This window comes from Hypanus sabinus, chromosome 13 (assembly GCF_030144855.1).
Source record: "Hypanus sabinus isolate sHypSab1 chromosome 13, sHypSab1.hap1, whole genome shotgun sequence".
NCBI classification, from domain to species: domain Eukaryota; kingdom Metazoa; phylum Chordata; class Chondrichthyes; order Myliobatiformes; family Dasyatidae; genus Hypanus; species Hypanus sabinus.
This window is the reverse complement of record NC_082718.1, coordinates 64,536,809-64,553,428: the sequence shown is the minus strand read 5'-3', so window position 1 is coordinate 64,553,428 and position 16,620 is coordinate 64,536,809. Positions and strand designations below refer to the sequence as shown.

The 16,620-nt window shown below is 43.0% G+C and overlaps 1 protein-coding gene across 4 annotated transcripts in view; it reads right to left on the bottom strand.

Annotated features, from left to right (window-relative positions):
- Positions 1 to 8,816: 8,816 nt before the first annotated feature.
- Positions 8,817 to 16,620, bottom strand: part of elk3 (ETS transcription factor ELK3) — a 39,359-nt gene continuing 31,555 nt past the window's right edge. Inside the window, exon 5 of one of the 4 annotated variants that reach the window (XM_059987829.1) lies at positions 8,817 to 9,415. In XM_059987829.1, coding sequence (XP_059843812.1) covers positions 9,309 to 9,415 — 107 coding nt within the window. In that variant the 3' untranslated portion in view covers positions 8,817 to 9,308. The remainder of the gene's footprint in view (positions 9,416 to 16,620) is intronic. The other 3 variants (XM_059987830.1, XM_059987828.1, XM_059987827.1) reach the window with 3 other exon arrangements.

Here is a 16,620-nt window from a genome sequence, read left to right as displayed (position 1 = left end):
TTGGTGATAACATATCCTCCTACTGACGATCAACACTGGCGCACCTCAGTGCTTAGTCCACTGCTCTGTTCTCTCTATACCCATGACTGTGTGGCTAGGCATAGCTCAAATACCATCTATAAATTTGCTTACGATACAACCACTGTTGGTAGAATTTCAGGTGGTGACGAGACGGCGTACAGGAGCGAAATATGCCAACTAGTGGAGTGGTGTCACAGCAACAACCTGACACTCAATGTCAGTAAGACGAAAGAGCTGATTGTGGACTTCAGGAAGGGTAAGACGAGGGAACATGAACCAATCCTCATAGAGGGATCAGAAGCGAAGAGAGTGAACAACTTCAAGTTCCTGGGTGTCAAAATCTCTGAGGATCTAACCTGGTCCCAATATATCGATGTAGTTATAAAGAAGGCAAGCCAACACCTATACTTTATTAGGAGTTTGAAGAAATTTGGTATGTTAACAAATACACCCAAAAACTTCTATAGTTGTACCGTGGAGAGCATTCTGACAGGCTGCATCACTGTCTGGTATGGAGGGGCTATTGCACAGGACTGAAAGAAGCTGCAGAAGGTTGTAAATCTAGTCAGCTCCATCTTGGGCAGTAGCCTACAAAGTACCCAGGACATCTTCAGGGAGCGGTGTCTCAGAAAGTCAGCGTCCATTATTAAGGACTCCAGCACCCAGGGCATGCTCTTTTCTCATTGTTGCCATTGGGTAGGAGTACAAAAGCCTGAAGACACACACTCAGTGATTCAGGAACAGCTTCTTCCCCTCTGCTATCTGATTTCCTAATGGACGTTGAATCCTTGGACACTACCTCACTTCTTTTTATATACAGTATTTCTGTTTTTGCACGTTTTACTTTAATCCATTCAATATATGTAATTGATTTATGTATTTATTAATTATTATTATTTATTATTAATTTTTTCCCTGCTGGATTATGTATTGCAATGAACTGCTGCTGCTAAGTTAACAAATTTCACATCACATGCTGGTGATAATAAACCTAATTCTGATTCTAGAATGGACTTTTGCTGAGGTGGTCTAACCCATAGTCCAGGCTTCAGATAGAAGATGGGTGACCACCTGGAGAAGTAGGGGGAGAAAGCAGTCTGAGCAGGGTTTCCCTGTGGCCATCCCCACAGCAACAAGGATACCCCTTTGCATACTGCTGGCGTGGTGGTGGAGTGGGAGGTGGTTGGGGGTGACCTATTAGGGTATAACAGCAGCAGCAGCCAAGCCAGTGGCACTTTGAGACTCAGCAGTGAAGGGTAAAGTCAGGCAGTGAGGTAGTGATAGAAATCTCAATAGTTGGGGGTACGGACTGCAGATTCTGTGGCCTTGAGAGAAGCCAAGATGGTGTGTTGTCTCCCAAGTGCTAGGGTCCAGGCTGACTCAGAGTGGCTGCAGATTTTCAAGAGGGAGTGTGAGCATCCAGAGGTTGTGATGCACAATGGTGCCAATAACATAGATAGAAAGTGGGAAGAGGTCCTGTGCAGTGAGCATAGGGAGTTAGGGAAGAGGCTGAAGAGAAGGCCCTCCAAGGCAGTAATCTCTGGAATACTCCAGTACCAGGTGCTAATCAGGGCAGGTGTAGGATGATAGTACAGATAAATGAGTGGCTGAGAGAGTTGTGCAGGAGTCAGGGTTTCAGACTTTTGGATCATTGGCATCTCTTCTGAGGAAGGTATGACCTGTACCAAAAGATCAGATAACACCTGAACCCAAGGGGCCCAATATCCTTGCTAGCGCTGTTGTGGACGGGGTGGGAACTGGAGTGAAAGGGCAGAGGAAGGTGCAGTTGGTGTGCAATTCAATGTACTGCGTAATGAGACTGTGAGGAATTTCAGGCAGCTGATAGGGCAAAATTGCAGCCAGTGGGATAAGTTGAACTACAACATGGGGACAAAACTGATCAGAACAGAACTGTAAGTGTTATATTTCAATACACACAGTAGATGGAATAAGGTAGGTGATCTTGTAGTACATTTAGAGATTGGCAGGTATGATGATGGTGGCATCACTGACTGGCAGCTGAAAGAAGATCAGAGTTAGGAGTTTAACATCAATTGACACAGATTGTACTGAAAGGACAGGGAGGTAGATAGAGAGAGTGGGGTGGCTCTGATGGTTAAAAAATGATATGAAGTAAAAAAGGACATGAGTTGAGACTTAGGGGGCAAAAGTTTAAGGGTAACATGAGGGGGAAATTCTTTACTCAGAGAGTGGTAGCTGTGTGGAATGAGCTTCCAGTAGAAGTGGTAGAGCCAGGTTCGGTATTGTCATTTAAAGTAGAATTGGATAGGTATACGGACAGGAAAGGAATGGAGGGTTATGGGCTGTGCGGGTCAGTGGGATTAGGTGAGAGTAAGCGTTCAGCACGGACTAGAAGGGCTGAGATGGCCTGTTTCCGTGCTGTAATTGTTATATGGTTATATGGAAATCAGATCCTTAGAAAGATGTGATATAGGATCAGAAAACATCGAATCCTTGTGGGTAGAGTTAACAAACTCCAGGGGTAAGAAGACTCTGATGGGTGTTAAATACGGGCCCCCAAAAAGGAGCCAGAATGTAGGATATAAATTTCAATGGGAAATTGAAAAGGCATGAAAAAGGGGCAAGGTTACAATAGTCATAGGGGATTTCAATATGCAGGTAAATTGGGAAAATCAGGTTGGTGCAGGATCCCAAGAAATGGAATTTGTAGAATGCCAATAAGATGGCTTTTTAGAACAGCTTGCTGTTGAGCCCACTAGGGGAAAGGCAATTCTGGATTGGGTGTTGTGTAATAAACCAGATTTGTTTAGGGAGCTTAAGGTAATTAAATATTAGGAGGCAATGACCATAATATGATAGAATTCACCATGCAGTTTGAGAGGGAGAAGCTAAAGGCAGATATATCAGTATTACAGTGGAGAAAAGGGAATTAAGGAGGCATGAGAGAGGAGCTGGCCAAAGTTGATTGGAAGAGGAAACTATCAGGATGACGACAGAACAACATTGGGTGAAGTTTCTGGGAGCAAAGAGAGGACATATAATATTGCAACAATTAGTGGGAAGTTGGAAGATTGGGAAGCTTTTAAAAACCAACAGAAGGCAAATAAAATGCTCTGGAGAAATTCAGACATGATGTGAGCCCCAAGGTCCTGCAGGAGGGTGCTGTGCAGCTGTGTGGAGTTCACCAGTGCGTTTTCAATCTGTGTCTCAACTTGGAAAGGATCCTGATGTGTCAAGAAGGGTCAACCGAAAGCCTTGCCTGACTACCGTCCAGTAGCCTGATCTCTCATATCATGAAGACCCTAAAGGTCCTGGCTCACCTTCAACCCCCAGTCAGATCAGCCCTCGATCTCCTGCAGTTCGCCTACCAGAGGCACATTGGAGTCAATGATGCTGTCCTGCTGAACAGAGCCTATTCCCATCTGGATAAGCTGGGCAGCACTGTGAGGATCATGTTTTTTGATTTATCAAGTGTCCTCAATACCATTCAGGCCTCATTGCTGGGGGAGAAGCTCTGTCCAATGCAGGTTGGCACTTCCATTGTATCCTGGATAATGGACAACCTGACTGGCGGCTTCAGAGCTGTGTGTCTGACATGGCTATAAGCAGCACTGGGGCCCCACAGGGGACTGTATTGGCCCCCTTCATGTTAACCCTGAATACCTCGGACTTCAGATGTAACACTGAATTATGTCATCTGCAGAAAATCTCTGATGACTCAGCGTTAGTTGGGTGTATAAAAGGAGGATGGGAGGATGAATACAGGTCCCTGGTGGAGGACTTTGTTGAATGCTGCAAGCTGAATCAGCATTGGTAAGACAAAGGAGATGGTGACGGATTTCAGGAAGACGAAGCCTGCACTGCTCCCTGTTACAATTGATGGTGAGGATGTGGATGTGGGAAGACCTACAAGAACCTGGTGGAGCAACTGGATGACAAACTTGAGTGAAGCACAAGACAGAGACAGTGTACAAGAAGGGCCAGAGTCACCTCTACTTCCTGAGGAGACTGAGGTCCTTTGGAGTGTGCAGGCCCCTCCTTCACATGTTCCACCATCTGTTGTCGCCAGTACAATCTTCTATGTGGTGATGTGCTGGGTCAATGGCATCAACGTGGGTGATGCCAACAGGCTCAAAAAACTAATTAGAAAGGCTGGCTCTGTTATAGGAGTCAAACTGGACACACTGAAGGTTGTGGTGGGACCCTACGGAAATTCCTGGCAATTCTGGACAATGTTTCTCACTCACTGCATGCCACCTTAGCTGAATACAGGGGCACTTTTGGTAATAGACTAAGACAACTGTGCTGCTCCAAAAAGCACTATATGAGGTCATTCTTACCCTTGGCCATTAGGCTCTATAATGAGTCAACCTACAGCTAGGTAAGTGATTAGAATATTTTTGACAAGAACATGCCATTCAGCTCAACAAAGCTTGCCAAATTCCCATTCACATGGTGTGTTGAAATAATGATCAAGTTTAGGTTTGGAAGCCTCTAAGGTACTACTCCCAACTATACATCAAGATCGCTTGTTCCATGTGTCAACAACTCACTGTGTAAAGAAATGCTTCCTGATGTTAGTCTGAAAGGTAGGACAAAGTCAGCAAGATTTTCCTTCTGGGAAAATCTTACCTGATGAACCTATTGGAATTTTTTGAGAAGATTACAAGTAGGATAGGTAAAGGGGATGCAGTGGATGTTGTATGTTTGAACTTTCAGAAGGCCTTTAACAAGGTGCCACACATGAGGCTGCTCATCAAGTGAAGAGCCCATAGTATTACAGGAAATTTACTGGCATGGTTAGAGCATTGGCTGATTGGTTGAGTGGGAATAAAAGGATCCTTTTCTGGTTGGCTGCCGGTGACTCATGGTGTTCCGCAGGAGTCGGTGTTACTGAATTACAGTAAATATATCTAAAATAGTTAAGTTAAAATAAGTAGTGCAAAGACAGAAATAAATAAAAATTTGTGGGCTGTTGGGTTCAATGTCCATTTAGAAATCTCATAGCAAAGGGGAGGAAGCTGTTCCTGAATCACTGAGTGTGTGCCTTCAGTGTGTACCTCCTTCCTGATGGTAATGATGAATGCCGGACGCAGCGGGAATCCTTGTAGCTGTAGTTCTATTCTCCTTTTAAGAGCAAGCATAAGGGGCATTCAACTTGTCTGGAAATGAAGCATCACTGCCATTCATGATGTTGGGGTTTTCCTTTGTAATAGCCTGCAAACCTTGCCAGTGTCACTTCTAACCTCTATCAGAATTGTTTCTTTGACAATAGACAATAGGTGCAGAAGTAGACCATTCGGCCCCTCAATAGCCCTCTGTAAGTCGTACCTAGTCTGCTTGTAGAGTCCTGTATCACCAGACTTGAATGCCTCAGATTTAGCCCTCAGCAGACTACAAACCTCCTGATTTATCCATGACTTTTGATTTGGGTATTTACAGTATGTTCTCGTCAGCACACACTCATCCACACAGGTTTTAATGAAGCTTGTAACAACTGCAGCATACTCATCCAGATTCAAAGGTGAATCCCTGAATACGGTCTAGTCCACCAATTCAAACCAGCCCTGCATGTGCTCCTGTGCCTCCCTTGTCCATACCTTCATGGTCCTCACTGTTGGTGATGCAGTCTTCAGTCTCTGCCTATACTGAAGGAGTAGAAGTACAGCCAGGTGATCAGACTTCCCGAAGTGAGGGCGTGGAATAGCACAAAAGGCATTATTGGTTTTAGTGTAACAGTGGTCCAGTGTGTTATTTCCTCTGGTACTACAGATAATAATTATTTAGTGACTTTATTAAGCTGGCCGGGTTAAAATCCCCAAAAATGATGGGAAGGCATCAGGATGTGCTGTTTCATGCCTGTTGATTATGTCACTCAGTTTGTCCAGAGCCTGTTTGGTATTGGCATGAGGTGGAATGTACACTACCACCAAAAGATCCCTGAAATCTCCCGTGGCTGGTAAAATGGATGACACTTCATTGCGAGATATTCCAGATCTGGTGAACAGAATTGGGACAGGACCACTACATTTGTACACCACAAGAAATTGGTCATGAAGCATATACCTCCACCTCTGCTGCAGTGGAGACTTGACAGACCTATCTTGACTGTGTATAGTGAACCCGTCTATTCGAATCATTGTATCCAGCACAGATGGGGTTAACCAAGATTCCATGAAACAAATGATACAAGCATTTCCAATTTCCCCCTCATACGACACCCGAGGTCTGAGATAGTAAATTTTATTTACCAGAGACTATATGCTTGCCAGCACGACAGTTGATATTGGGAATTAAAAACCTTTTTTTAAAAGGCACACCATTTGTCCAGAGCAGTGGCCTGGCTTCCAGCTGTGGCTTAAAGGGATAGTCCACTGGCCACAGTCCGATTTATTTCTGTTGGTTTTGAGCAGTGATACATTGTTTAATCACATTAAAACATTGATACTGATTATACACATCTTAGATGCAGTTATGATTCTCAGCTGTAGCAGGCTAAAATGAGAGTATTTGATTTCCATCATTTCAATCACAGCTGCTTCATCAAGTTGTTCGTGTTTTGGTGTCCTGGATGAGACAGGACAGAATAATAGTTCAGCATGGACGAGATGGACTGTAGTGATCTATTACTCTACAACTCTGGTAGTTTCGAGAATCTGCCAGGACACCACCAAATTCCCATAAGTGCCAGATTATTAGTTTTACACAGAACGTCACCACATCTCTTGAGCATCATCCTTCTGTAATAATTGACTGAACCTTATTAGAGCGATACATGACAAACCATCAAATCCACAACAACCATCAACACTACACTCATCCTATTTCAATCTCTCTTCTTGCCCACAGATTCTACTATTTTCACACACACATACTGAGCAATTTACATTGGTCAGTTAACCTACTAATACACGTTGTTTGGGATGTGGGAGGAAACTGGACAAAGTCATGTGGTAACAGGGAGGATTGCTCAGGACTGAAACTGAGTCACTGCAACTTAGTCTTAGTTACCAAATATATTATTGGCAAGACCAAGTCATCTCTCCACTTTCACCTGGTAAAAATAAGGTAAATTAAGGAATATAAAAGTGGATAAGTCTCTGGATCCTGACAGGATATTCCCTAGGACCTTGAGGGAAGTTAGTGTAGAAATAGCAGGGGCTCTGACAGAACTAGTTCTAAGAGTAAACCTAGCAAAAAACCTAGGCCTGTCAGTTTGACATCAGTGGTAGGTAAATTAATGGAAAGTATTCTTCGAGATGGTATATATAATTATCTGGATAGACAGGGTGTGATTAGGAACAGTCAACATGGATTTGTGCGTGGAAGGTCATGTTTGACAAATTTTATTGAATTTTTTGAAGAGGTTATGAGGAAAGTTGATGAGGGTAAAGCAGTGAATGTTGTCTATATGGACTTCAGTAAAGTCTTTGACAAGGTTCCGCACGGAAGGTTCAATCATTAGGTATTAATATTGAAGTAGTAAAATGGATTCAACAGTGGCTGGATGGGAGACACCAGAGAGTAGTGGTGGATAACTGTTTGTCAGGTTGGAGGCTGGTGACTAGTGGTGTGCCTCAGGGATCTGTACTGGGTGGAATGTTGTTTGTCATATACATTAATGATCTGGATGATGGGGTGCTAAATTGGAGTAGTAAGTATGCAGATGATACTAAGGTAGGTGGTGTGGTGGATAATGAAGTAGGTTTTCAAAGTTTGCAGAGAGATTTAGGCCAGTTAGAAGAGTGGGCTAAACAATGGCAGAGTTTAATGCTGATAAGTGTGAGGTGCTACATTTTGGTAGGAATAATCCAAATAGGACATACATGGTAAATGGTAGGGCATTGAAGAATGCAGTAGAACAGAGTGATATAGGAATAATGGTGCATAGTTCCCTGAAGGTGGAATCTCATGTGGATAGGGTGGTGAAGAAAGCTTTTGGTATGCTGGCCTTCATAAATCAGAGCATTGAGAATAGGAGTTGGGATGTAATGTTAAAATTGTACAAGGCATTGGTAAGGCTGAATTTGGAGTATTGTGTATAGTACTGGTCACCAAATTATAGGAAAGATATCAACAAAATAGAGAGAGTACAGAGAAGATTTACTAGAATGTCACCTGGGTTTCAGCACCTAAGTTACAGAGAAAGGTTGAACAAGTTAGGTCTTTATTCTTTGTGGAGCATAGAAGGTTGAGGGGAGACTTGATAGAGGTATTTACAATTATGAGGGGGATAGATAGAGTTGATGTGGATAGGCTTTTTCCATTGAGAGTAGGGGAGATTCAAACAAGAGGACATTGAGTTGAGTTAGGGGGCAAAAGTTTAGTCGTAACATGAGGGGGAATTTCTTTACTCAGAGAGTGGTAGCTATGTGGAACGAGCTTCCAGTAGAAGTGGTAGAGGCAGGTTCGGTATTGTCATTTAAAGTAAAATTGGATAGCTATATGGACAGGAAAGGAATGGAGGGTTATGGGCTGAGTGCGGGTCAGTGGGACTAGGTGAGAGTAAGCATTCAGCACGGACTAGAAGGGCCGAGATGGCCTGTCTCTGTGCTGTAATTGTTATATGGTTATAAATTGAAGGAAAATTTAGTTCCTGTTATGAAGCAAAGATACGACTTATTGCAAGCTTGCTGTTATTAACTGTTGATAGCTAGGATAGTTTTTGCTTCAGTAACTTTACATTACAAGGCAATTTTAACTTCTTTTGCTAGAATTGTATTCATTAATTATCTTGGTACTTTGTTGCTACTTGAGGGGGGAATATAAAAGCAAGAACTATAATTTGTAAAGTTTTATTGAAATATGTCAATTACAAACCTGTAGCCAAAATACAGAGACAAGGCAAACTCATATATAAAACAAACTGAAAAGTTTTCTCTTTTAAAAAACTTACACTGAAAATAACATTAATCTGTTTTGCTAATACATAGTATCGTCCTTTAATAACCAATAATTGAAAACTGATACAAAGTTTCAATTATTTAATAATGCTAATAACTTGCCATTACAACAGGTTTACTGTTCATTTACAAGTTACACAAACTAAGCATAGGCACAGCTGGTTAACATTCATTAAAAGCACGGTGCATAAAACGCAAAGTACAGGAAAAGGTTATATATTTATTGCCAACTTCATTATAAAACACTGGGAACAAAACTAATCAAAACATGTAAAAGGCATTTAATCTATACTTCATAATATGATTGACAAATTCATATCAATGATGCAACATCACTGATACAAATGATAGCTGAATATTGCTCTACGTTTTGGTATTTAATTGGTCCCTTATGTTCCTTCATTAAGGAAGTATCATGATTTCTGAGCATTTGATGAAAGCAGCAAGGGAGAAACCCCATCCAGGCTGGGCATTGGGATCGGTACATGTCCATTTACCAAGCTTGGAAACTGCGGGCAGAAAAATAGGACAACATTAAGAACGTTAATGTTCAAAGCTCTTGCTGTAGAAAAATTTAAGTTTACAAAGCAGCTAGACCCTCAAACCCAGTCCATTCCAACAAGTGAAAGGTGGTAGTTCCATCAGCCTCAGCTGAAACTCCCTCCTCCACCACGTACACAGACACCAGGTGCGAAGAGAACAGTTTCTGCTCAATGTTGGCCCCAACTTGACATTATGAAATCAAACTGCTCCCAATACTCAGCAAGGTTCAGGGTACAAAATATAGGATACTGAAGTGGCTGCTACATTGGCACAAGGGTGTAGTTTCACATCATGGAGTTCCTCAAGCAGTTCCTGTTATTGCTTTAATAATGCCCTTCTCCTGTCTTAGCCCCTTCTCCCTCTCCCTCCCCATCCCCTGAAATTCATCTTCCCCTTGTCACCCCTCTCTCCTCCACCTTCTTCTCTCTCTTTCTCTCTCCATCCATCTTCCCCTTCCCTCCACTCCATCTTCCCCTTGTGTCTCCTGTTTCCTCTCCCTCATCTGCCCAGGTCCTCTCTGTTATCAGTTTTCATTGTCTTGAGCAGAGTTAATTGCTCAGACCATGATAAGGCACACAGCAGAGATAGGGAGACCTGCCACCTTGTGCTGTGTCAATACTTAAGAGGAAATTTCCAATTCTTCCAGTTTATTCCTACCTATGGGGTCTGGAAAATTAACCACCCAATTCTCTTTGAAAAGCATTTATGAATCTGCTTATGATGGAAAGGGTGGCTCATTCCATCACCACTGTATTTCTGGCAGTGCTTTCCAGTGATGGGCCAGACTAGAAAAATCCAGAATGCCTCTGCTCCTGCCACTGAATAACAAAGTTCAAAGTAAATTTATTATCAAAGTTTATACAGTCGGTCTTCCTTATCCGCGAGGGATTGGTTCCGGGATCCCTCACAGATACCTAAAAATGCCGATGCATTCTCTACACCCTTTTAACCTCATTTACATCTTTTCTTGTAGGTGACCACAACTATACACAATACTCCAAACTAGGCCTCACCAATGTTTATACAACTTCAACAGAACATTCCAGCTTCTGTATTCAGTACCTTGATTTATGAAGGGCAATGCACCAAAAGCTTTCTTTATGACTCCATCTAACTGTGACACTACTTTCAATGAATTATAGGCCTGTATTCCCAGATCCCTTTGTTCTACCACACTCCTCAGTGCCCTACCGTTCACTGTGTAAGACCTACCCTGGTTGGTCCTACCGAAGTGTAAAACCTCACAATTGCCTGCAGTAGGTTCCATCTGTCATTTTTCCACCTAGTGCAGATCTCTCTGCAAGCCATGATAGCCTTCCTCCCTGTCCACTACACCCCCAGTCTTGGTGTCATCTGCAAATTTGCTGATCCAATTAACCACTTTATCATCCAAATCATTGATATAGATGACAAACAAGAACAGACCCAGCAGCATTCCCTGTGGCACACCACTAGTCACAGGCCTCCAGTCAGAGAGTCAATCATCTACCACCACTCTCTGGCTTCTCCCACAAAGCCAAAGTCTAGTCCAATTTCAAACAAGAGAGAATCTGCAGATGCTAGAAATCCAAGCAACACCCACAAAAGGGAAGAGCTCAGCAGGCCAGGGCACATCTATGGAAAAACAGTACGGTCGACGTTTCAGGCTGAGACCCTTTTCTCGTTCACCCAGTGTGGAAAAGACAATACAAAAAGAAATAATAATAATCAATCATCACTCGGTGCCAGGTCATATGACATGGGCGAGCATGGTCTTCCTTCTGTCTGCCGAGTGAAGGATCATTGCCTGTTGGGAAGACACCCTTCATGCTGTTGCTCTTCCCATGACCATAATTGTTCTTGGCAAATTTTTCCTACAGAAGTGGTTTGCCATTGCCTTCCTCACAGCAGTGTCTTTACAAGACAAGTCACCTCAGCCATTATCAATATTCTTCAGAGATTGCCTGGCATCAGTGGTCGCATAATCAATATATTGGGCCCAGGATAGATCCTCAGAGATACTGACATCCAGGAGCATGAAATACCTTACTCTTTCCACTTCTGATCCCTTTATTGAGGACTAGTGTGTGTTCCCTTGTCTCACCCTAAAATCCCCAATCAGTTCTTTGGTCTTACTGACATTGAGTGTAAGGTTGTTGCTGCAGCACCACTCAACCAGCTGATAAATCTCACTCCTGTGCTCCCTCTCATCACCATCAGAAATTTTGCCAACAATAGTTGAGACAACAGCAAATGTATAGCTGGTATTCTCTTCACTCCTTAAACTGGGGTACCCACACCCTTGAGACAATTGTCTGAGGTTCAAAAGCATGATTTACAGTAATTCCTACACTTCTGTTATAAAGGTCAGGTTCCTGTACCCATTCTCAAGAAGTCTTTTCATCTTGTCCTAATTTCAAAAACTGGTGAACAAGCCCCTCAGATCTCTTGCATTTTACCATTATAACAATACCAGTTGGTAGACATTGCCTCACATTATTTCTTCCAAAGTAGATCACACTTCTCCACACTACAATTCAGTTTCCCTGTGATTGTCCCTACCTTCCGTCTGTCTGTGTCCTTTTCAATTTTATTACTATGTTCCTCCTTGTCTGATCGATCATTGACCTAAGACATTGGGTCTGCCTCCCTCTCTGTCAATGCTGCCCAAGTATTTACAGCAAATCTGTCTGCATCTGTGATTGGGCGCCACAGTAACTGATCAGTTAATACAATGTCGGGGCCACAGTAACCGAGAGGTTAGTACAGTGTCGGGGGCCACAGTAACCGAGAGGTTAGTACAATGTCGGGGGCCACAGTAACCGAGAGGCTAGCACAATGTCGGGGGCCACAGTAACCGAGAGGTTAATACAATGTCGGGGCCACTGTAACCGCGAGGTTAGTACAGTGTCGGGGGCCACAGTAACCGAGAGGTTAGTACAATGTCGGGGGCCACAGTAACCGAGAGGCTAGCACAATGTTGGGGGCCACTGTAACCGAGAGGTTAGCACAATGTCGGGGCCACTGTAACCGAGAGGTTAGTACAATGTCGGGGGCCACTGTAACCGAGAGGTTAGTACAATGTCGGGGGCCACTGTAACCGAGAGGTTAGTACAATGTTGGGGGCCACTGTAACCGAGAGGTTAGTACAATGTCGGGGGCCACTGTAACCGAGAGGTTAGTACAATGTCGGGGCCACTGTAACCGAGAGGTTAGTACAATGTCGGGGGCCACTGTAACCGAGAGGTTAGTACAATGTCGGGGCCACTGTAACTGAGAGGTTAGTACAATGTCGGGCGCCACTGTAACCGAGAGGTTAGTACAATGTCGGGGGCCACAGTAACCGAGAGGTTAGTACAATGTCGGGGCCACAGTAACCGAGAGGTTAGTACAATGTCGGGGCCACTGTAACCGAGAGGTTAGTACAATGTCGGGGCGCTCTGGAGTTCAACTCTGGCACTGTTCTGTAAGCTGTCTCTGCACATCTTTCCCTGGGTGCTCCAGTTTCCTCCCACAGTCCAAAGATGCACCAGGTAGGTTAATTGGTCTTTGTAAATTGTCCCGTGATTCGGTTTGGGTTAATCGGGATTGTAGTGTTGCTGGGGCAGCGTGGCTTGAAGAGCCTTACTCCGTGCTGTATTGCTAAAATAAAACTACAATAACAAAAAGAAAATTAAATATGCAGACCTTTATTGAACACCTTTAGGAATTGCATAAAGAAAACATCAGTTATCCACCCCAATTACTGCGTCACAGAGACAATCAGGTTTGGAGCTTGAAGGGGTCATGCCAAATTACAATTAAACACTGCTACGTTCAAAGCCCTACATCAAGATAATTTTGAATTCAAACTGATGGAGGGGCAGGCAGGAAAGTGAAGGCATTATTAAATAAACTTGCATTCCCAACTCAACAAAACCATGATGAAAAGACATGCAGCTGATGGTGAAATAGTTTACACCAGCAGCTATGTCTGCGCCCTGGCTATATCTATCCAGACTGATCTGGTACATTTCCCACTCCCTTCCCAAAACTCAAATGAGCTTTGCCTCAGCTTTCATCCCCCACACATCTTCAGGTGGCTCTTTTCCAGCTCCTGCCCTTCTCCAACTGCTCTCCCCAATACAATAACACAAAGGTAAAGATGAAAACTTGTAGATGCTGAAAATTGGCAATGAAGACAAAATGCCCAGGCACAGAAAAAAACGACAAAAAAGGTGGATACAGCCCAGCCCATCACATGCAAAGCCCCAGCTCAAGGAATGCTGCCAAAAGAAAGCAGAATCCATCATCAAAAACACACCTCCCTCCCCCTCTCCCCACCATCATCCAGGCCGTGCTTTCACCTTGCTGCTTCCAGGCTTTAAAAGTATGCCCCCCAGTATTAGCCATTTCTACCTTGGAAAAAATACTGGCTATCCTTTCAATCTATGCTGTTTATTACCTTGTACACCTCTCATCCTCCTTTGCTTCAAAGAGAAAAGCCCTAGCTCGCTCAACCCATCCTCATAAGACATGCTCTTTAATCCAGGCAACATCCTAGTAAATCTCCTCTGCAACCACATTCTTCCTATAATGAGGCAACCAGAAATGAACACAAGTTCCAGTTGTGGTCTAACCAGAGTTTTATAGAGTTGCAACTTTGTCTCGCAACTCAAAAACTCTGTCCCGAGTAATAGAAACCAACACACTGTATGTCTTTTAACTTGCGCAGCATCTTTGATGGACCCTCTACTCATCCTCACTACAAACAATCCTGCCATTAATCCTAGATTCCACCATCAAATTCAACCTTCCAAAGTGTACCACCTCACACTTTTCCAGGTTGAACTCCATCTGCCACTTCTCAGTCCAGCTCTGTATCCTGTTAATGTCCCAGTGAAACCTACGACCTTCATGCCAACTGCAAAATTACTAACTCACCTTTCCACTTCTTCATCCAAGTCATTTATAAAAATTACAAAGAGTGGGGGGTCCAGAACAGATCTTCTTTTCACAAGTCTCTATGTTCAAACATATCAGCTTGTTTTATGCTGTTTTTACAAACTTCTAGGTTCCTCTCACTGTTGAATACTCAAGCATTCACTGACATCCTCTACCTCTTCCAACTTCAGGTACTTTTCCTCTACTATCCTACCCTCAACTCTAGTCATCCTCCAGTTCTTCACACATGTGACTGCGGTTTTCCTTGACCCTACCCTCTATGGATCAGAACTCAAGAAGCCTCTTGGAAAATCTTCTAGACAACACAGCAAATCCAGTTGCCTTGATAGTAATAGTATAACGTTTAAAGTGTAAATATCTAAATAGTGCAGCTTGTCCCAGGATATTAATCTACTGAAAAATGATCGGTAAGAATGGTTACTGAACAGAAAAATAAAGGAAAATACTGAGGAGGCTTTGGAGAAGCTGTACTAGGATGCTGCCTGGATTACAGGATATTGGCAATAAGGAGAGGTTCAGTGATGGAAGCGAGGGGAGATCTGAAAGCTGTTGTTAAAATTGAGAGGTATAGACCGAGTAGACAGTCAGAATCTTTTCCCCAAGCCTAGAGGACATTGCATTAAGGTGAGATGAACAAAGTTTAAAGGAAATGTGCAGAGTATGTTTTGTTCTTTTAAAAGTTATGAACACACCCCAGTTCATCATGCAAACCAGCCTTCCCTCGTGGCATTCTGCACACACTCCCCACTCCTGTAGGAAAGCAGACAAAATAATCAAAGACCCCACCGACCCTAGACATGATCTCTTCTCGTCCCTCTCCCATTGAATAGAAGATACAAAAGCCTGAAAGCACATACAGCCTCCAAGCTCAAGGCCAGCTTCTATCAACCCTTAAGACTCTTGAATGGACCTATAATATACTAAAGACAAACTTTTGACATCGCAGACTACCTCATCATAACCCTTGCACTCTGTTTACCAACACTGCACTCTCCTGGTGACTGTTACACCCTTGTTTGGATTTGTTCCACTTTAATATATTTACATATGGCACACAACAAAAAAACTTTTTCCTCTGTATCATGTGACAAAAATAAACAAATCCAGTGTCAGGGGAAGTGATGAAAGCAGGCAATAGAGTGTTCAAGAGGCATTTAGACAGGCAGAGGCACATACAGGGAATGGGGAGGGGGGAACATGAAGATATGGACCACCTGTAGGCAGATAGGGTTACTTTAATTTGGCATCATGACCAGCAAATTGTATGGGCTGAAAGGCCTGGTCCTATTCAATGCCACTTCCAGGTGAGTAATTCATCAGTTCCATCCACCCCTATCCATTTCTCTGAGCCCTTGTAACTCATTCTCTCTCTCTCTACACGTCCATCAACTGCCCCTTGGATTTTTTGCCACTACTTTACACCAGGGGTAATTAATAGTATCCAATAAATCCTCTAGCACATCTGTGGGATGTGGAACCAATCAACAGCACCAGGGAGCCTACAAACTCACAGACAGTATCTGAAGTTAGCATCCAACTTGAGCGACCTCGTGACCTGTTAAATTATTTTTATATTGGAAAATGTTTGGCAAGTTGTATTTTCATGGATTTGCTCCTCAAAGCTATCAAATATTTATAGTAAGTAAACATTGCATAATGTTCACTACATCCAATTACCATGATCCAATTGTGGAAACACTCCAAAACTCAAGCACTGGCAACTTGGCTTTAAATCTTGTGTTACAGGCAGATCATCTCAACTCTGCTCCAGATCCTCAAATAACTGGCCAAAAGAAGATTTAATTTCATTATAATTAAGAAAATATTTGTGCATCAGGAAGCCCTGAAACTTACGAGATGGGGCTATAAAATTTACAACATTTTTTACAGTATTAATTAACCAAATTGATTTCAAAATCTACAAGGTAATGCAGCAGCTCTATAAAACTCTGGTTAAACCGCAACTGGAGTATTGTGTTCAGTTCTGGTCGTCTCATAGCAAGGATGTGGAAGCTTTAGAGAGGGTGTAGAGATGTACCAGGATGCTGCCTGTTTTATGAGGAAAGGTTAAATGAGTTAGAGCTTTTCACTTCGGAGAGAAGGAGAATGAGGGGTGAACTGATAGAGGTGCATGAGATGATAAGAAGATTGAGTGGATCGCCAGAGTTTTTCCTTGGCAGAACCCGCTAATATGGGGGAACATAACTTGAAGATGATTCAAGGGAAGTACTAAAGAAATGTTGGAGGT